At 37.3% G+C, this 22,140-nt stretch overlaps 1 protein-coding gene across 1 annotated transcript in view; it reads left to right on the top strand.

Annotated features, from left to right (window-relative positions):
- Window positions 1–22,140, top strand: part of LOC129554722 (doublecortin domain-containing protein 1) — a 94,409-nt gene that overhangs the window by 54,033 nt on the left and 18,236 nt on the right. The window contains exons 14-17 of the mRNA XM_055423783.2: window positions 875–1,027; window positions 1,744–1,845; window positions 7,080–7,213; window positions 8,477–8,656. Coding sequence (XP_055279758.2) covers window positions 875–1,027; window positions 1,744–1,845; window positions 7,080–7,213; window positions 8,477–8,656 — 569 coding nt within the window. The remainder of the gene's footprint in view (window positions 1–874; window positions 1,028–1,743; window positions 1,846–7,079; window positions 7,214–8,476; window positions 8,657–22,140) is intronic.

Genomic DNA, 22,140 nt, shown 5'->3' with positions numbered 1-22,140 from the left:
GCTCCCCCATCCCTGGGATTCTCCAGGCAAGAACACTGGAGTGGGTTGCCATTTCCTTCTCCATTGTGTGAAAGTATAGGTCTTAGTGAAATGCCCAGTACATAGTAAATTCTCAGCTTGTATTAATTTGTATAGTAGGATACTATTAGCTGAATGACAAATAACCCCTTTATGAAGATCCTGAAGTGTTTCTCTCAGATCTCAGGACCTGGAAAAGTGTATCCTGAGGAATTCATCTCTCTCTGTCAGCCATTCATATCTTGAAATGGTGTTCTCCTCTTTGCTTTAGCCACAAGGATGCTCGGAGCCCAAGTTGTGCTTTATCTCAAGCAAAGAAAAACAATGTGGTATTCATGTCTAGTATCATGATGATAATAAAAATATTATATAGAATTTTTGGATGCTTGCACAATTAAATAGACTAAATAATATTTTCTAAGCACTTTCCTTTTTTAAATCTTCCCAACAGCAGAATGAGATGGGTACTATTAATCATTTAATTGATGAATTCTCTGAAGCCCCTTATCTCTGGCTTCAGTCAATCCCTATACTCCTTTCTCCCTTTCCTTGCTTTTTTATCTCTTTACCCTATTTCACAGTAGATATTTGGGTAAGCTATCTCTTATTTTTTTTCATAACTAGATATAGTGTAAGAAAGGAATTAAAATGTGTATTTACAGTAAAATTAGTTTAAATTATTTAGTTGCATTGACGTTTCTGATCAAAATTTATGTATTTGCATCTGGTTTTGGTGTTAACCTGCTTAAATCAAGTCATTAATGAAGAATGAAATATTTTGAAAAAACAAATGATGCAGCAAGCAAATTTATTCATTATTCATTGAACAATGGTAAATGTGTCATTTATTTCCCAGGAAACTCAAGAATGAAAGTGAAAACCAAATCATTTCCAAAGTCTGTGACATCTGATAGTTTCGATGATATAGATACGTCTTTGCTCACCCTTATCCTCAGAAATCCTATTGCCATCTGGGTATCTTGTGGTGAACCATTTCTGTCTCCAAATGGTCAGTGTTTTGTTTTTGCTTTCTTTCAAGCAAGTGCATGGAGGGAGAAATTTTTTGTCACCATAAGAAAACGAATTAAATGTGTACAATGTCAACCTAATAACGTCACATCTATGCAAAGAACAGGCGGTTCATCAATTAACATGTGCACAAGGATAGCTGTACTCTTATATTTGCACTATTGCCTATTTTTTTCTTACTGAAATGGAGTATTCTGCATAGAAAATGTCTAATTTAGTTGATAAAGAGATTCTTGGTCTATAAGACTGAGAATAATGGTATACATTAGAAAATAACAAATGAGTTTAATTCACACTGAAGACGACCTGTCTGCACATTTTCATTTTTAAGAATTGCACCCTTTAGGCAGTAGGTAGATGTTTAAAATATGAATGGTTCCAAGCCAGGCTTTCATCACCTCCAAATAGTTTGTGGAAGTAGAAAATGAATTATAGCTATTGCATATGGTAAATCTATGTAATAAAACAGCACTGTTCTTCTTTTTCCCCCTGCGTTCCATAAAAAAAAAATGCCTTAAGCCCTGTCATCTTTCAAATGAGGTTTCTTTTAATGACCCTTACCTTTTAATTACTTATTTCTAATTGAATCTATTTCTTGAAGTAGAAACTTCTTTTTATAAATTATTGGCTTGCATGATAAATTACTGTTGATAAAAAGAATGCAAAATAAAACATCATGTATTTTTATTATTCTAGCTTTGAAGAAAGCAGAAAAAATAGAAAAACAGAACTGGCTTAAAAAGGACAAAATTTTGGCTGATCTAGATGTCATGAAACACAAAATGAGACAGTTAAAAGGTCAGTAAGAACTAAATCAAGTATCACCATGTTTAAGTGTAGTCTCAATTTTCTGGTAGTTTTTTTTCTACTGTTAGATACCAGATGTTTAACTGAATATTTTATATTACAAAAATCACTTGAGTGAGTCTAAAACTTAATAATATATCTTTTCAGTACTGACTTTTATAATTGTAAATTTTATATTGCTATGAATATCACATGATTTATATAGATGCATTTTTAAAATTTGGAGGATGTATGGATCGTATAACCAGCTTATCGATTTTGAAACAATTCCTGAACTGACATTTTGTGGACTTTGGAATTAGTCATTAACAAAGCTTTCTGTTATTTCTTGAGTATTACTTGGGAAGAAGTTTTGTTAAATTAATCTGAATAAGGACTGAATCTAAGTTCTTCAAAGATTAGTGTCTTTATCTCAGAAGGGCTCTCTCTTGTTATGCAGTGTAAGATATGTTATTCAGAGACAAGGTGATAAATTGACCCTATTAGTCTTCTTCTTCCATTCTTTTTGTCACAGAATCTTGTTTCTGATCTTATATTGTTCCCAGTACTTGAGACACTAAATGATTCTTTGAGGGTGAAAGTGCATTATGGACTTAGTCTGAGAAGGAACCCCTTTCAGACTCTGTAATTGCCATAGCAGGATTTCAGCTCCTGAGTATTCGTACATATGAACCGCACTTCAGTACATAAGACAATTAGTTCTAAGTGCACTAGACATCACTCTGGGTTGAAATGGCTGTTTTTCAGTTTTTACCAATTTGAATGTACCATGGTCATGTCTATGATAACTAAAGTTATCATATCCCCATGTGATGACCATGTTATTGTTGTTGTTTAGCCACTAAGTTGTGTCCAACTCTTCTGTGACCCCATGACTGTAGCCTGCCAGCCTCCTCTGTCCATGGGATTTTCCAGGCAAGACTACTTGAGTGACTTGCCATTTCCTTCTCCCGTGGATTTTCCTGACCCAGGGATTGAACCTGCATCCTCTGCATTGGCAGGTGGATTATTTACCACTGAGTCACCTGGGAAGTTATCATATCACTATTTTATTTCATATCATATTATATATCACACCAATGCCTCCTTTATTTCTTCTTTATTTCTTTTATTGCCACAATCCACTCAAGTATTCCAGCTCAAGGACCTGGGAGTCGTTCTTGGCATTTCCCTCTCTTACTATCTTTAAGCAAATATCCTTAAGTCTTATTGTTTTGAATATGTTATTTTCAAATGAGTTCTACTGGCCTTAATTCCTACTATCATTATCCAAGTTCAAGCTATCGTTGCCTGTTCCTTGGGTTACTGGACCAGCTTTCTAACTGGTCTCCCTGCCTCCCATCTTGATAGTAGTATCCATCCTATGCATAAAGGTGACATTCTGGACCTGGAGTAATAATGCAGAAAGGCAAAGGAGTTACAATACTCCAGGCATAAAACCTTTCAAAGTTCCTCACTATCTTTATGGCAAAAATGAAAGTCCTTAATATTGTCCTTCATGATCGGGCTCTCTGGAAACTTCCTCCTCCCCTTATTCATTCCACTCCACCCATGTGGAGTTTTTTTTCAGTCCCCCAGACTTATAGGTGGAGAAGGCAATGGCAACCCACTGCAGTACTCTTGCCTGGAGAATCCCACGGACGGAGGAGCCTGGTGGGCTACGGTCCATGGGGTCACGAAGAGTCGGACACTACTGAGTGACTTCACTTTCACTTTTCACTTTCAAGCATTGGAGAAGGAAATGGCAACCTGCTCCAGTATTCTTGCCTGGAGAATCCCAGGGACAGAGAAGCCTGGTGGGCTGCAGTCTATGGGGTCGCACAGAGTCGGACACGACTGAAGTGACTTAACAGCAGCAGCAGTTTCCTTTTGACACAATTTAATTCTCTCTCCTGCTCTTTTGGATTGCTTCTCATTATTTACTTTTCAGCTTACTTTCCTAACATTCTGGGTCAGGAATAATATGGTTTATTATACCCTGAACCTCCCATCTGATAGCCCTTATCATTTTATTACATACTGGATCATATGACTGTTTCTCTTATGTTACGTTATAAATTTTTCTATACCCTTCTTATTTGTCCTCTGAGTAGTTGTGGAATTATTTAATTAAAGAATAGCCAGAATTTCAACCACTTACCCCAAGGAGTTTTCTAAGCTCTATTTTAATTTTTATCAAATTAAATCAATAGAAAGTAACATTAAAAATAGTACCTGGCAGAGCTGCTTTTATTGAATTCTGATTTTATATTATGTCTTTAACTTTTATTATAATTCAGTATTAAAAAGACATTTTAAAATTCAGTTGGCATCATCTACAGTATCACTGTAGAAAACAGTCTATTTGGTCAGATGGTGTCCATTATGGGGGAATCCATTAATGTAGTTTCCCTTAGATAAATCTTGTCTGTTACATTTTCTGCTATTGAATGTAGATTCAGAATAGGTCTTATTAAAATACCTATTCAGAGGATGGTCTTTTCTATTAATAATTGTTGGGATTATGAGAATAAATAAGAACAAGTTTAAATTCAGTTAACTGCAGTCCCTGTTGGATTGTGAGCTTCTTGAGTATTGGATGAAAGAGGAGGTTTGGAAGATATGAATAGGGATGAAATGGATTATATCTTACTATTGTAGCCATTGGTAAATGCAGCAAATGTTCATTGAGCATATACTGTACTAAGCTGATTTTACATTTCATTTGTAAGCATGATCTTTGCTAATATTAATCAAATACTATTAATAACTTTGTATGATTTTTATTGTTAAGTTATAGATGTCAAATATTTATACATGCTTAGCGTAGAATAAATATTCACTGAATATTGAAACAGGGGTTCCTGAGAAGGCTGCCCATTTTCCCACTTTGGATCTTAGAAACTAAAACAAAACTGAGGGATGGCAGATGAGGCCAAAGTATCACCTTTGTTACATATAAAGGCAATGCTGGGACATTTTGTTTAGTGTGAGAGCTAAATGGAACTGCTTACTGAAATCCCAAATGAGGTGGGCTAATCCTTTTAGGCAGGTATGGTGCTGAAACAGAATGGGCCCTCCCGATAAAGAAGAGGCCTAAGGAGAGCTATTCAGGTGAGATTTATAGTCAGAAAGAACAGCAAAGTACTCATGTGCTCTAATAGTTAGATATTATTATTTCCCCCACTCCAGTATTCTTGCCTGGAGAATCCCATGGACAGAGGACTCTGGTGGACTACGGTCCATGGGGTCACAAAGAGTCAGACATGACTGAAGTGACTTAGCACACAGCACACACACATGATTCCCCCCTCCCCAATCTCATGTAAATAAAATAGAAAATAAAGAAAATATAACAAGAAAACAAAAAACAATTTATTCAGTGCATTTTTTTTGGTTTCTATTTATTATTCCTACCTACATAAATAATAGTTTGATATGAAAAACTTTCCCCAAACCCATACCTTTTCTGATGACATTATGTCCTTTTAAAACATTATAAATCTCTAAAACGTGCTGGCTAATGGCACTGGCAAGTGCTTTCATTTTCTTAAGATCATTAGAAACAAGTTGACAAATACCAAATAATGTATAATGTTTTTTTGCTGTTTCTTATATTCAAATCCTGGCTCTCCACAGTGTAAATGATAAGCTATCAGAGAACTGCCTTTAGTTAAGCAAAATTTTAGTGTTCAAAATGCGTTACAAATAAAATATTTATTGAGATATTATCCATAAGAATTTATGCATCCTAAATTAATGCTACAAGCACATTATGAATAGTCAGCTAAAAACTATATTTAACATAAATTTGTGTTATGTATTTTTCTGGTGCCACTATGTTCCTCTCCAAAGCATGCTGGCTAATGGCATTGTCACTGTAATTCATTGGCTGTTGATTCAATTATGTTTTCTTCACATCCATAAATTGCATATAAATGATAATAAGGTACATAGAGTTCTGATTTCCCTGAAAAGTCATTGCTGCCACCTATTTTTATTGCTGGATCTGTTTTCACAAACTTGAGCTATAAAGGCACCAACACTTTATCCTCTACAAATACTGAGTTATTTTCAGAAGGCTGTGTTCATAGTCAAGGTATGAAAACCTGCACGTTAAGAGTCCCCTGGCAACAAAATTAGGACTTGACTTCATTTCAGTATTTCTATTATTTTATCCATCTAACTGTTACTTTCTCAAAGAAGCCTTCTCTGACACAGCAGACTAGGTCAGAAAGGCCTGTTACATGATTTTTCACACACCCTGTACTTCAGGGGTGCAACCCACTTACAATCAATTATTGGTGTGATCATTTCCTTGACATTTGGCTTCCTTTCCAAAGTGTAAGCCTTTGAGGTAAGGGCTTGGTCTCCTACGTGTTTCTATTGGCACCATCTAGCCCAATGCCTGAGTCATAGCTGGTGTTCAACATCAATTACTAGAAGGGATATACAAGAGAAAACATTATTTGTACCTTAAGAAGTTGGGAGATCAACTTCTCTGAGTATGAGACTCAGTGCTGAGTATATCTTCAACCCAGAAAAAGAAAACAATTTAATAAGTGTGACCTTTAAACCTCTTTTATAATGATTTAAAGTCGTCTAGCTTAAAGAATACATAAATACAAATCACCACACTTATTAACTTATGCCTGTGATTCTTTAGAATACAGTATTCCAATAAATATTTTCTCTTATTACAGCTTCTTGAGAGCGCAAAGGACACAGCAGAGGTGTCAGAAACTAATCGTGCTTGCGGGGTATTATTAGATAGGAAAAAAAAAGGCCTCCTGTCTCTTGGGTTAATATTATTTTAGAAATACTTAATCCCCAGGCTGCTAAGCTAATTGTGGGGGAAAGGCTTATTATTAGTGAAGAGAACAAAACATATGTTCCATGACTGGAAGAGATGATGGGCTATGTAGGTCATGGATTCTATTTGACTAAATTACCACTGAACCATATCGTGGATGAGAGGCTGGGGCCAGTGTGGAAGTCAGCATGTTATCTTTCTTTTCTATCTGTACAATGAGTATGCATATCCTGGCTATTTAAAGCCTCCAGCTCCCATTTGAAGAGCCATTGTTAGATCTTATTACCTTAGGCATCTTCGCTTTTATGATATATTTAGTATTTTAGCCTCTGCTCCCAAGTGGAATGATTTATGCATAGAAAGCCAAACCAATTTATTTGAAATCTGAACGCCTATCATCAGAAACAACATTTCTAGTGACTTCTTTCCCCAGGGCGGCGGGTAGCAGCACGTCAGCCAGCCACCATGGTTCCCAACAAAAGCCCTATGCAGCTGGTAGTTGAAGGAGGCTGGACTGAGCAGACTCAAGAGGAAATTAAACTCATGGACCTCATAAGACACACAGAGGTACGCTCTTTAGGACTCCAGACATTAAAGGCTCAGCCTCTTTTATAAGCTTTTAAAACTACAGTATTAAATTTTTACATTATGCTATTAATTTATTCTCAGCATCTGGTCAGTTATGACCACATAAGCATATGCCAAGCATTGAGTTGGCATTTGGAGAGTAGCCATCTAAGAGACAGCCAGCTCCTAGGAAGGTCTGTTTTGTTTGAATAGAGACCAGAAATTATGACCTTAGCAAAGAAGAGAAAAAGGCCCAGTGGATATGTACAAAGGTAATTATAATAAGTGTAGTCAAGTTGAGCCTTATGGCTTCATTGCTCATCACTCCTAAGGGTATGTCTCAATCTGTAAAAAGAAGAAGGCGCAAAATACTAATTGCAATGGAGACATTCAGAAGTGAGGAATTCAAAAAAGCAGTTTCAGTCCAATTGATTAATCAGTCAGGATTGCCAGAAATAAAAAAGTCAAGACAAGAAAGGTCAGCTGTTGAGAGAGGGTTGGGGATAGAGACTGGGGAAAACTTTTTGCTTTGTGAAGTTTTTCATCAAAATGATGTGTTCTTATTTAATAGGGTTTCTCAAATCATGAAATGTGTTCAATCTAAATCTTAGGCGTGTGCCCAAGTCAAGGTTACTAGAAAAAAAAGAAATTGACATTGCTAGAAATATGACTTCTTGCCAAGCTAAGAAGGATAAATCACTGACCAGGGAATGAATGCAAAGCATTGAACTAGGACATGCTTGAAGTAGGATGAAAAGCTGCCTGGCAGGGATCTGGCAGAGTATAAGGGTGGCTGCTGTATTTTAAAAGACAGAGAGTAAAGATTTAAACAACAGTCATGTACATTCCCTTAAGCATTTCTTGGTTAAAGGAAATGATGTTGTGATTCTAATAAAAGACTCATTTGTTAGATGCAGAGAAATCACTCAGTAGGAGAAACACCATGCACAAATCCAAAAACACATCTCTATTCATTTCTCCAAATTATAAATGAAAGTTAAGTACTTTGCCAAAATAAGCGCCTTATTGTCACTACTCTGATGGCTATTATTGCCTATAGTGATTCATTGAAGCAAGGGGAATTACAGAAGAGTCAGTGATAGGAGATGGTAATGTATTTCCTAAGTTTTTTTTAACATAACGTACAATGATAAGATATACCTGTCTTTCATCATATCCTTCACACACACACACACACACACACACACACACACTAAACAGACAGTTCTCTAACCATGGCACTCTCTGGACTTTTCTTAACAGGCACACCTTTCTGAAGTCCAAGAACTGCAATCCAAGAGAAATTCTCTCATTGCACCTAAATGTACAGCATTCCAGCAGAGCAACCTGTATAAACAGCCCAATGCAAAACGAGTATGGATTTACCTAAATGGAGGCAGACTTGAAGATGGCACTTATGCCTGGGGCAAAACTATTTCAGAGGTAAATTTAGTGTGAAAAGAGAATGTTTCATAAGGCTAGGTTCAAATGCCAACTCTGACATTTCTAGATTGTTAGATCAGGCAAATTATTTTACCTCTCTAAACCTCATTTTCTCATCTGTAAAATGGGAGAGTAATACCTTCCTCCAGGGTTGAGGTGATGATTAAATGAATTTATGTGTGTGAAAATCTGGAGTACAACTGTGCGTGACATAATGTGTGCCCCAGAATATGACACTTGGCTGGCAGAGAACAATAACAGTTAAACCCACTGCACTCAAAGAGTAAAATCTAAACTTGAAAATAATTTAAAATAGTTTTCCTGTTCCATTTTAAGCCTAGTTCACAAAAGCATGATTATCCTCTAGATATGTTCTCTGTGGGGAAAACCACAGTATTCATTAGAGGAAACCTGTTATATTCTTGATGCCCAGAGTCCGAGAATTATGGCAGACTTTCCACTTTCCAAAATTAAAAGACTGACTAAGGACAAGATGAGTAGCAGTTCATTTATTGTTTGCAATATCAGGATACAATTCTGAAATTTGATATTTCATCTTCATCTTTAAATAAAAACTTTAGGTAGCAAGGAAATGGATTTTGGTAGAATTTCAAAAATTCTTATTCATTGCAGTGATATAATACATTGTAAAAATGTTCTTCTTATTATTTTGTGAAATGTTTTTATAACTTTTTCTGGGACAAGAGGAAGTCTCATAAGGATGAGATGTTGGTGGAGGATGGAGGAAAAGGCAAGACAGTGCAACAGATGGGCATGGAGGAGTTCGTGGAGGCTGATGGGGCACCTAGAGTGTCAGGGGCACTGCAGAAGGGCTGTGCCCCTCTCGGTTGGTGATTTCAAAGTGTGATGGAGACCACCCATCTTTGACAAGGACTTTGAATAAGAACTGTGAAAGCAATTACAGCTCAGAAGTTGACAACAGATTTGCTGTGCTTGAGAAACAGAAAAATGCAAACAATACATTCAAAACTAGGAATATAAGCAAAGGGACTTTATATACATGAAGAAAAAGAAAGTGATTTTTTTAAAATGAATGAGAGCTTTTTCAGGAGAGAATATCCTAGAACAATTTCTATAAAAAAAAGCTGAAACATTTCTTCGAAAATCACAGTTTATTAAATTGTACCTAACCATTGCAACAAGAACTCATATGTTAGTGAGGGAATATGAAATGATTAATAAATAAAGAGTAGAGCAGGGACAATAGGATTAAAGATGGACTTTAAAACTTAGGAGAGCAAAAACTTACAGTAACTTTTATAAAAATTACATATACCTAATGAAGGAATGACTTTTGGATTTATGTGACTCTCATGTAGCATATAACAGGCACTCCATACATATTATTCCATGATCATACAATTTTTTTATGGATTTTGTACAGAAAGGGCACTGTGCTAGATGCTGTAAAGTATTACTCTAATTTATGTGTGTGAAAAGAGTTTGAAAAGTTTATAGTGTAGTCTAATTGACAGGTTAACCTCAATAGTAGTGGTAGCAACAGGAGACATAAACTAGCACGTGATCTTTGTTCTCATTACATTCATATTTACAATTGGCAAAACATTTGAAAACACATCAAGCTTTATTTAGGTTTATAAAGAAATGGGCACTCTCATGTAAGGAGTACAACTTTTTGCAGGACCATGTGGCTATACACATTGTAAGAAAATGCACTTCTATTATAGAATCTTATCCAAATGATATTTTCATGAATTTATGCTAAGGTTATTTGATAATAGTATTTATCATAGGTTATTTATAGCATAGAAAGATTAGAAATAAACACAAATAGGGAGTTGGTAGAATGGGATAGTATAAATAAAGTCAACTTTAGAAAGAATAACGACAATACAGATGTTCAAGATATACTAAATGAAAGAAGCATAATATAAAGCATATAGAGTTGAATTCTTATACATGTATGCACACACATTAAAGAAAAATACTGGATGGATTTTATTTTTGGAAGTGTTTATTGGATGGTCTTATTACTACTGGTGATCTAATAGAGACGGTATTTCTTTATTATGTGTTTTTCTGTGTGTTCCATATTTCGTTATGCTGAACCCAGCTTTTAAGAAGAATGCATTTGCTAAGGGAGCTGACACTCCTTTTAGAGAAGTACTAACAGCATGTGATGAAGGTCAGATCAGTAGTCCATGCAGGAAGTTCAATAGTAGTTCAGAGGCGGGAACACCGTGCCCACCCGGGGTGAAGGAGAAAGCTCCACAGTGGACTCGATCAGGACTTCTGATGGAATTTGATCAATGGGGAAGAGTCAACATTTAGGCAGAGTAAGGATGAGGAGCAGCACATACAGAGGTATGGGTTCATAAACCAAATAAGTATTAATAGATGGTACTTGAACCAAGAAATGGGGAGAGATGCAGACAACTGGAGAAATTGTTTAAAAGGATGTATGGTGGACACCATATATTCTCTGTATAGTCTATGTGGGCTGCCATACAATAAAACACCGACTGGGTGGCCTAGGCAACAGAAATACATTTCTCACACTTTTGGAAGGTGGAAACTCCAAGATCAAGGTGCCAGCAGGGTTGGTTTCTATATGGACTCTCTTTCTGGGTGGCAAATGGCTGCCTTCTCACCACTGTGTGCTCACACAACCTTGCTCTGTGCTTCTGTGGAGAGAGAGAGTGCTGTAATGTCTCTTAACCTGTGAGTTTTGGGGAGGACACAACTCAGTCCATTACACTCCATTCCGTTCCATTCAGTCGCTCAGTCGTGTCTGACTCTTTGCGACCCCGTGGACTGTAGCCTACCAGGCTTCTCCGTCCATGGGATTCTCCAGGAAAGAATACTGGAGTGGGTTACCATTTCCTTCTCCAGGGGATCTTCCCGACCCAGGGATCGAACCCGGGTCTCCCGCATTGGAGGCAGACGCTTTAACCTCCGAGCCACCAGGGAAGCCCATTACACTACCCTAGACTAAAGCACATGAGCCACTGGTTATCTCTGAATAAGGTAATGGCATAGAAAAGCCAATGTTTGGAGGAGATTAATGTGGCCTCGGTATATAGACTGATACTTAGGCAATGCCTAGAAAGCTTTCTTGGAGAAGGAAATGGCAACCCACTCCAGTGTTCTTGCCTGGAGAATCCCAGGGATGGGGGAGCCTGGTTGGCTGCCGTCTATGGGGTTGCACAGAGTCGGACACGACTGAAGCGACTTAGCAGCAGCAGCAGCAGAGAGCTTTCTGCATATTATTTCTTCTTTTGTTTTATTAAAAAATGTTCTAATTTCTTTCCTTTCCTTTTCCATTCTGCTTTTGTTTTTAGGGATCTGTTTGAGATTCTTCGTGATCAATTAGAAATGTGTCTTTTCAGGCTATCAGCCTGTAAAGAATACTCCAGGAAAATGGACTGGGGGTATGAAACTACAGGAAGAGTAGGGTTCAGATTTTACTGACTGAGTCTGGCTAATGATGCCAGTTCCAGAGACGCTCAGAGTTTCAGTGGCTGGTACTTTTACCTGAAGAATGAGGAACAGAATGCTTTTCAGAGTGCTTCCCTCTACTTTCTACAATGAAACCCCCAGATGGTGTTTGAATCCCATTATTGCAGGTTTTCCCCTCAACTTCTTTCACTGCTGTGGCTGTTCTGGATGATTTAACCACACTCTTCCTACCCAATCTTTGAACGTGGCTGGAGCATCCCTCGTCTCCAACTGATGTAGGGTCATCTGTCATCCATGCACCCCCCGCCCCCACAGAGTTAGGGGTTCTTTCTTCAGGGCCATCATATTTCTCTGATTTATGACTGTCCAACCCCCTCCTTCTATGGTCCTGTAGCATCTGTCTTCTCCCATCCCTGCAATATCTTTCTGATTCCACAGAATTTCAAAACCAGTGTGCTCTCTCACAGCCAAGCATAGTTCTGAATGCATGAGTGGAAGCGGAATGAATGAGAAACAGATTTTTTTTTTTTTGGTAGCGGGAAGTACCTTATGTCCTCAGGGAACATGAAATAGTTCTGTGGTGCCCATGTTCACCACCCTGACAGTACCGGGTCTGTGAAAACTCACAAAATAGGTGAAGAATTATGTAAAGAACATTGTTCTTTTATTATGAGCTTTTGTTATTGCAGAATTTAAACATGTGATTTATATTACCCACTTTAAAGGAGGAACTTGAGTAAATTTACATATATTTGAAAAGTTGAGAATTAAGAACATCATTAAAGGTCAAAAGTTAACTGGACATTTTAGAACCTAATTGTACTGAAATGTCCTTTTTTCCTCCCCCATTTTTTTTTTTTTAAGATTTTTGTAAACTCATTAACTGAGTCTGGTGTAAAATAGATCTTCGTGAAAACCAAGTGAAACAGCTATAGATTTAACTCCTATTTGTATTTAGTATACGTTTCTATTAAATAACATTCATTCACTTGATTGTAATGGGCTTCCTAGGTGACGCTAGTGGTAAAGAACCTGCCTGCTAGTGCAGGAGACATGAGATGCAGGTTCGATCCCTGGGTCAGGAAGATTCTCTGTAGGAGGGCATGGCAACCCACTCCAGTATTCCTGCCTGGAGAATCCCATGAACAGAGGAGCCTGATGGGCTACAGTCCATAGGGTCGCAAACAGTAGTACATGACAGGCAATTTAGCATGAATTTAGCAATTTAGCATGAAGGCACCCACCTAATTATAAACAGGAAACATAATTTCTGTAGACTAGTGACATTTTAGTAGTAAAGTAGGGGAAAATATAAGAGTTATCCTTATGTAGGATTTTTTTCAGGGCCTTCTGGAGTGGCACAGGCAGTAAAAAGTCTGCCTGCAATACAGGAGACCCTGTTTTGATCCCTGGGTTGGGAAAATCCCCTGGAAAAGGAAATGGCGGCCCACTCCAGTATTCTTGCCTGGAGAATTCCATTGGCAGAGGAACCTCCTGGGCTACAATCTATTGCAGAGTTGGATACAAGTGAAACGACTCAGCAGCAACATCAGTTTTTTCAAGCTGCAGGAATTTCTTCCAGAGACCTATCTACATATTTCTAGGACAGCTCCCCACTTCTCCCAGTCAAGGTAGAAACTCAGTTGTAGGGCTCTTTGGTTGCCTTGGAGCGGGGGAAAAAAATACATAATAATAGCTGCTAGGACTGAATTGCGGAGAAGGCAATGGCAAGCCACTCCAGTACTCTTGCCTAGAAAATCCCATGGATGGAGGAGCCTGGTAGGCTGCAGTCCATGGGGTCGCTAAGGGTCGGACAGGACTGAGCTACTTCACTTTCACTTTTCACTTTCACACATTGGAGAAGGAAATGGCAACCCACTCCAGTGTTCTTGCCTGGAGAATCCCAGGGACGGGGGACCCTGGTGGGCTTCTGTCTATGGGGTCACACAGAGTCGGACACGACTGAAGTGATGCAGCAGCAGCAGGACTGAATTGTGGTCCCCTTTTGCCCCACTTCCAATTCTTATGCTAAAATCCTAACCTCCAATGTGATTGTATTTGGAGACAGGGCTTTGAAGAGATAATTAATGTTAAGTGACCTTAAGGGTGGAGCCCTAACCTGAAACAATGTGTGGGTTTATAAGAAGAGAAAGGGAGATTTCTCTCTCTTCTCCCATCATATGAGAACACTACAAGAAGGTAGCTGTTTATAAGCCAAGAAGAGCTCTCACCAGAAACCATATTAAACCACAACTTGGTCTGGACTTAGCAGCCTCCAGAACTGGTGGTATTCGTTTTGGCAGCCTGAGCAAAAATAGCGACTATTATTACTATGGAAAATTTAGAAAAACTGCAAAACTGTATGAAACCATATGAATCTGTTGTAATTAATATGAAATTTTGGATTATTTGAAAATAGATTATTGTTCTATTTTCTAATTGTAAAACAGCATACAGTCATTTTTGCATTAAAATTAGAAAAAGAAAAAGCACCAAGAAGGAAATGCAAATTCTGGCTCCCACAAATAACCACAATTATTATAATTTTAGTAGATCTATTTGCATGGTTTCTATACATTTATACATTTGTTTGCCATTGTCATCATGTTAGATTACATTGATAATATGTAATTATTCACCAAACAAGCTCTTGTAACTTTTTGCCTGCATACTTTAATATTCTTTAACAAAACATTATTTTCAGTGGCATCATCATGTTCTATCAAATGGTTGGATTATTACTTACTCATCCAGTTTTCTATTGTTTGCCATTTAGATTGTTTCTAATTTTGCTATCATAAAACATAATCCAAATAACATATCTAAACATAAATCCTTTTAAAATTTCTGATTATCTCTGCCAAATAAATTCTTAGAAAAATTTCTAGGTCAAATTATGTAGACGTGTTGGAGAATTTTAACAGCTATCACCAGATTGTTTTCTAGGAATATTTCAGCAACTGATGCTCCCACAAGTTTGAATGAGAGTTCCTACTAACATGCTGTTTACATGAGTAATCAACAATGCTAACTGCAGTCACTTAGAAATATGTATTTGCAAGTTAACAGGAGAGAATGTTAATCCGTGTTTCAATTTATATGTCTTTAATTACTTGTAATAGTGATTTTTGTTTTGCTTTGTTTTTATAATTTATTAGTAGTCTGTGAATATTTTTCACACTAATATAAATTTTCTTTTTCTATAGCAATAAGCCTACTATGCATAACTTTGTCAGATTTATTATGACAAATTTCCAATTTGCCGTGGTGTCTGAGAGATTTTTTAATATGCAGAAATTAATGTATTTTTAAAGTTTGTTCTTAATTTTTCAAGTTCCAATAGTATTTTACTATCCTTGTATCATATAAGACTTCTCCTGCAATGTAGGAGACCTGGGTTTGATCCCTGGGTCAGGAAAACCCTGTGGAAGGGAATGGCTACCCACTCCAGTATCTTGCCTGGAGAATTCCATGAATGGAGGAGCCTGGTAGGCTAGAGTTCATGGTGTTGCAAAGAGTCGGACACAACTGAGCAACTTTTACGCTTTCATGTCATATAAAGATTCATCTGATTTTTTTTTTTTTAAGATTTTTATAATTGTCTGTTTCCCTCTTACTTTTTAAACTGTGTAAAACTTTTCTGGTGTAAAATTTGAGTGAAGCTATTTTCTCTGCTTTATTTTGGGCTTAAAATTACTATCTCAGCCCTACTTACCGAATAATCATTTTTATTCTTCCCACCGAGTTGGAATACAAACTTCATAGTTATGTATATTGAATTCTTATTAGCATCTTCTTTTAAGCTATCTGATACTTTTGGAATTATTATAGCTTTAATATATTTTAATATTTGATAGGAGTTTCCTATTGTTGTACTTTTCAGTTTTTACTTAATTATCTTTACCTGTTGATATTTTTTAAAATTTCATTTATCTATTAATTTGTTTTGGCTGTTCTGAGTCTTTGGCTATTGCTGCCCAGGCTTGTCTCTAGTTGTGGCAAGTAGGGGCTACTCTCTAGTTAAGGTTCGTGACCTTCTCATTGAGGTGGCTTGTGGCAGAGCATGGGCTCTAGTGCATGTAGGCTTCAATTGTAACAGTTTCCTGGTCTCTAGAGCACAGGCTCAAAACATGGGTTTAGTTGCTCCATATAATGGGAAACCTTCCCGGAGTAGGGACTGAATCCATTTCTCCTGCATTGGCGGCAGATTCTTTACCACTGAGCCACCAGGGAAGCCCTGTTGATTTTTATAGTTGAATTTTGTAATTGCACTTCAGCACCCTAAAATCATCCTGCAGAAGTTTTGACTATAGCTGTGTTAGGCTATTAATTACTTTCATAGGAATTGACACCTTTTAGAGTATTCAGTCTTTGCAGCCAGATTGATTTCTGTGACATTGTTTTATATATATAAATATTTTTGTCCTTCAATAAAATTTTAAAATTTTTATAAGGGCCTAACATTTTAAGTTAATTGTCACTCTGAGTAGCTTTGATGTTGGAATGAACTTCCCCCACTGTATTTCTTAATACATATCTTTGGTGAACAGCAACAAAAAACAATCAATGCTTTATAATTTATTTTGTGCTTGACAACTTTATTAAGCATTCTTTTTGTTAATTTCTCATCCATTTACGTAAATTTTCTAAGAATGATATCATATTAAGTTCATATGGTAATGATTTTACCTATTCTTTCAGAAGAACTATTTCTTTTGATTTTGTTTTATTGTATTGATTAATTAAAAGATGCTTGCTTCTTGGAAGAAAAGCTATGACAGACCTTGACAGTGTATTTAAAAAGCAGAGATATCATTTTGCTGATGAAGGTCCATAGAGTCAAAGCTGTGGTTTTTCAAGTAGTCATGTACGGACGTGAGAGTTGGACCATAAAGGAGGCTGAGTCCCGAAGAATTACTGCTTTAGAACTCTGGTGCTGGTGAAGACTATTGAGAGTTCCTGATGCTGGGAAAGATTGAGGGCAGGAGGAGGAACAGGCAACAGAGGATGAGCCGGTAGGATGGCATCATTGACTCAATGGACATCAGTTTGAACAGACTCTGGGAGATAATGAAGGACAAGGAAGCATGGTATGCTTCAGTCCAAGTAGTTGCAAAGAGTTGGACATGACTGAATGACTCAACAACAACAAAAATAGTAGTAAAAATAAATATCCTTTAGTTCAGTTCAGTCGCTCACTCATGTCTGACTCTTTGAGGCCCAATGGACTGCAGTAAGTCAGGCTTCCCTGTCCATCACCAACTCCTGGAGTTTATTCAAACTTATGTCCATTGAGCCGGTGATGCCATGAAACCATCTCATCTTCTCTCACCCCCTTCTTCTCCCACCTTCAATCTTTCCCAGCATCAGGGTCTTTTCCAACGAGTCAGTTCTTTGCATCAGGTGGCCAAAGTATTGGAGTTTCAGCTTCAGCATCAGTCCTTCCAATGAACACCCAGGACTGATTTCCTTTAGGATGGACTGGTCGGATCTCCTTGCAGTCCAAGGGACTCTCAAGAGTCTTCTTCAACGCCACAGTTCAAAAGCATCAATGTTTTGGCGCTGAACTTTCTTTATAGTCCAACTCTCACATCCATACATGACTACTGGAAAAACTATAGCTTTGACTAGATGGACCTTTGTTGGTAAAGTAATGTCTCTGCTTTTTAATGTGCTGTCCACTTTTCCTCCAAGGAGCAAGCGTCTTTTAATTTCATGGCTGTAGTCACCATCTACAGTGATTCTGGAGTCCAAGAAAATAGTCTCTCACTGTTTCCATTATTTCCCCATCTATTTGTGATGAAGTGATGGGACCGGATGCCATGATCTTAGTTTTCTAAATGTTGAACTTTAAGCCAACTTTTTCACTCTCCTCTTTCACTTTCATCAAGAGGCTCTTTAGTTCTTTGCTTTCTGCCATAAGGGTGGTGTCATCTGCATATCTGAGGTTATTGATATTTCTCCCGGAATCTTGATTCCAGCTTGTGCTTCATCCAGCCCAGCATTTCTCATTGTGTACTCTGCATATAAGTTAAATAAGCAGGGTGACAATATACAGCCTTGGCATACTCCTTTCCTGATTTGGAACCAGTCTGTTGTTCCATGTCCAGTTCTAACTGTTGCTTTTTGACCTGCATACAGATTTCTCAGGAGGTAGGTGAGGTGGTCTGGTATCCCCATCTCTTATAGAATTTTCCACAGTGTGTTGTGATCCACACAGTCAAAGGCTTTGGCATAGTCAGTAAAGCAGAAGTAGATGTTTTTCTGGAACTCTCTTGCTTTTTCATTGATCCATTGGATGTTGTCAATTTGATCTCTGGTTCCTCTGTCTTTTCTGAATCCAGCTTGAACATCTGGAAGTTCATGGTTCACATATTGCTAAAGCCTGACTTGGAGAATTTTGAGCATTACTTTGCTAGTGTGTGAGATGAGTGCAATTGTGTGGTAGTTTGAACATTCTTTGACATTGCCTTTCTTTGGGATTGGAATGAAAACTGACCTTTTCCAGTCCTGTGGCCACTGCTGAGTTTTCCAAGTTTACTGACATATTGAGTTCAGCACTTTCACAGCATCATCTTTTAGGATTTGAAATGGCTCAACTGGAATTCCATTGCTTCCACTAGCTTTGTTCATAGTGTTGCTTCCTAAGGCCCACTGGACTTCACATTCCAGGATGGCTCTAGGTGAGTGATCATACCATCATGATTATCTGGGTCTTGAAGATCTTTTTTGTATAGTTCTTCTGTGTGTATTCTTGCCACCTCTTCTTAATATCTTTTGCTTCTGTTAGATCCATACCATTTCTGTCCTTAATTGTGCCCATCTTTGTACAAAATGTCCCTTGATATCTCTAATTTTCTTAAAGAGATCTCTAGTCTTTCCCATTCTATTGTTTTCCTCTATCTCTTTGCACTGATCACTGAGGAAGGCTTTTTTATCTCTCCTTGCTATTCTTTGGAACTCTGCATTCAAATGGATGTATCTTTCCTTTTCTCCTTTGCCTTTAGCTTCTCTTTTCTCAGCTATTCGTAAGGCCTCCTCAGAAAACCATTTTGCCTTTTTGCATTTCTTTTTCTTGGGGATGGTCTTGAACACTGCCTCTTGTACAATGTCATGAACCTCTGTCCATAGTTCTTCAGGCACTCCATCTATCAGATCTAATCCCTTGAATCTATTTGTCACTTCCACTGTATAATCACAAGTGATTTGATTTAGGTCATACCTGAACGGTCTGGTGGTTTTCCCTACTTTCTTCAATTTCAGTCTGATTTTGGCAATGAGGAGTTCATGATTGAACCACAGTCAGCCCCCGGTCTTGTTTTTGCTGACGGTGTAGAGTTTCTCCATCTTTGGCTGGAAAGAATATAATCAGTCATTTTTGGTACTGACCATCTGGTGATGTCCATGTGTAGAGTGTTCTCCTGTGTTGTTGGAAGAGGGTGTTTGCTATGACCAGTGCGTTCTCTTGGCATGATTCTATTAACCTTTCAACTGCTTCGTTTTATACTCCAAGGCCAAATTTGCCTGTTACTCCATGTATCACTTGACTTCCTGATTTTGCATTCCAGTCCCCTATAATGAAAAGGACATCTTTTTTGGGTGTTAGTTCTAGAAGGTCTTAAATATTCTTAACAATGGAAAAAAGAAGAAACAGGATCTTTTCCCTCCATAAATAGCTAGAAAGTTGGAATGCTTTGGTTTTTGTTTTTTCCTTTCCCATGTCCCTTTTTAGTCATGTTTTACATTTTTACTTTCCCTATAAAGACTTATTTTAAAATTTTAAATTGATTTATTTTCTGACCATTTTTTATAACAGTTGTATCATATTTTAGTGATCTTACTGCTTAATATTAGTCACTTTATACTATGACTTTTCCATGGTGAAGGAATTTCATTCATTTTTTTTAATAATCTGAAATGTATCTGAGCAATATGTTTTCTGAGTTTTTCTACATATAAGAATATCTTTTGTTTCCTGTAACCAAAGTAATAATTTAGCTGGAAACTGAATTCTTACACTGAAACCTTTTCCCCTAAAAGGTTCATAGATTCTTCTCTATTTTCTTTAGTAGTCATTGTTGCAGAAAACATGTCTAAAGATAACTGAATTTTCCCCCCTTGTCTGAAATTCATACTTTTAACCCAATTAAAGTTAAATGTGAGTCATTTTTTCATTAACTTTGCTATATCTTGGGTTAACCTATTTGATATGAAGACATGTTTGAAAAAAGAGGATTTTCTTCTGTTTTTCTTTTTTTTATAATTCCTTAAGTTTAATATATTCTGAATACTTCTCCACTAATACCTATATTGTATAGGTTTAATATCTGATGTCCTGATGCGACAAATGTTTAACTTTTCTCTCATAAATTTTGTCTTACTCTTCCTTTATGTCCTAGGAGATTTTCTCAACTTAGTCCTCTCTAATACAACTTGATTTTCTATAATATTCAGTCTGCTTTTTTCTGCTTTTAAGACAGAGTTTAATTCTACTACTGAATCTTTCCTTCCATTGCCTCCCATTCAGCTCTCCATTCATATCAATTTAAAACTCTGTTTTTTCTCTTACCAGCTGTGTGACCTTGGTTATGATATTTAGCCTTTCTGTTGTCCATTTTTCTCACCAAGAAAAAGAGGATAATAATTATTCCCACAAAATAAAATTAGATTATCTGTAGAAACTTTTAAATAAGTTTCTAGCCCATAGAAGTGCGCCAGTAAATTTAAACTGCTATTATTATTATGATCATCTCCATCACCACCGTATCTCTGCCTGTATCTCAGCAATGCTCCTTTCCTTTAAGCTGTTGTCATCTCAGTTCTGTGTGTGTGTGTGTGTTAGTTGTATTGTATTAAAATTTGGGGGAGCACAATACAGGTACTCTAAAATGTATTTGTGCTCTAAATCTTTTTAAAAAACCTCTTCACCTTGTGTCTGCTGCTGCTGCTGCTAAGTCACTTCAGTCGTGTCCGACTCTGTGTGACCCCATAGACGGCAGCCCACCAGGCTCCCCCGTCCCTGGGATTCTCCAGGCAAGAACACTGGAGTGGGTTGCCATTTCCTTCTCCACACCTTGTGTCTAGATACTGTTTATGTTGTAGAATATTTTCACAATCCTCTTATTGCTGAGTTTCATTTTTCTATTTATATCTCCTTGTACAAGGAGATCTCTATTGACAGGAGACAGTAGTTCTCTTTTGTTCCCCTAAATTTTGACTTGGGAGCTGTAGGATCCTCTTGTAGATCCTGAATCAGAATCAAATTGCTGCTGACTGGCTATTATTCAGCAAGGGGTGTAGGACTGCATTTAAGTCTGTTCTCCCACTGCTCCTGTCTGACTACCCCCTCTACAGATGGGAATGTATTCTGGGATAATTTCTGTTACTGCTCAATTCAGTGCATCCATCCCTTGCTCAAAATACTGGGTGAAAAATTCAGTCTCTGAATTGCATTATCTCATCACTCTCTTGTCTTCCTTCATATTTCTGAACCATTTTCCAGATGCAACATGCCATAAGTTGCCCAGTTCTACAACTCAATTGCTGTGAATTGTAGCCCCTAATTTGATGAATAAAAAGAAGTATTAGGAAACTGGAGCTCATGTGTACCTGGCTCTCTCATTTTGGGAGAGCTACTGTCCAGCCTGGATGATAGGTAAAAGTCATACAGGCAGGTGTGTGGAAATGTCTTACCTTCCTCCTGCTTGCTTATATGTTCTGTCTTAAAGTCTTATTCACACTAATGGAACCATCCTTAGGGGTCTGACAACAGGTCAGGTGATCTTCTTTAAAACTGTTGACACTTTGAATCTGTACATGTGTTTTTTTTACTGTTTCAAGGAAAACTGAAAGAAATTGGCTGTAAAAAGAAATTGGCTGTAAAAAAAAGGCTGTAACAGATAGCTTTTTAATTTACCAATTAAAAAGAAAAAATGATAATAGAATGATGATAATAGAATCATAGAATCCAAGAGGTTTTAGACCAAAACTTTGATTTTATAGTTGAAGAGACTCTTTTGTAGGCACATTGCTTGACTTGTCTG

Source organism: Moschus berezovskii, chromosome 14 (assembly GCF_049115385.1).
Source record: "Moschus berezovskii isolate FMDL1 chromosome 14, NW_MosBer_1.0, whole genome shotgun sequence".
NCBI classification, from domain to species: domain Eukaryota; kingdom Metazoa; phylum Chordata; class Mammalia; order Artiodactyla; family Moschidae; genus Moschus; species Moschus berezovskii.
This window is presented reverse-complemented; position numbering and strand designations above follow the sequence as displayed.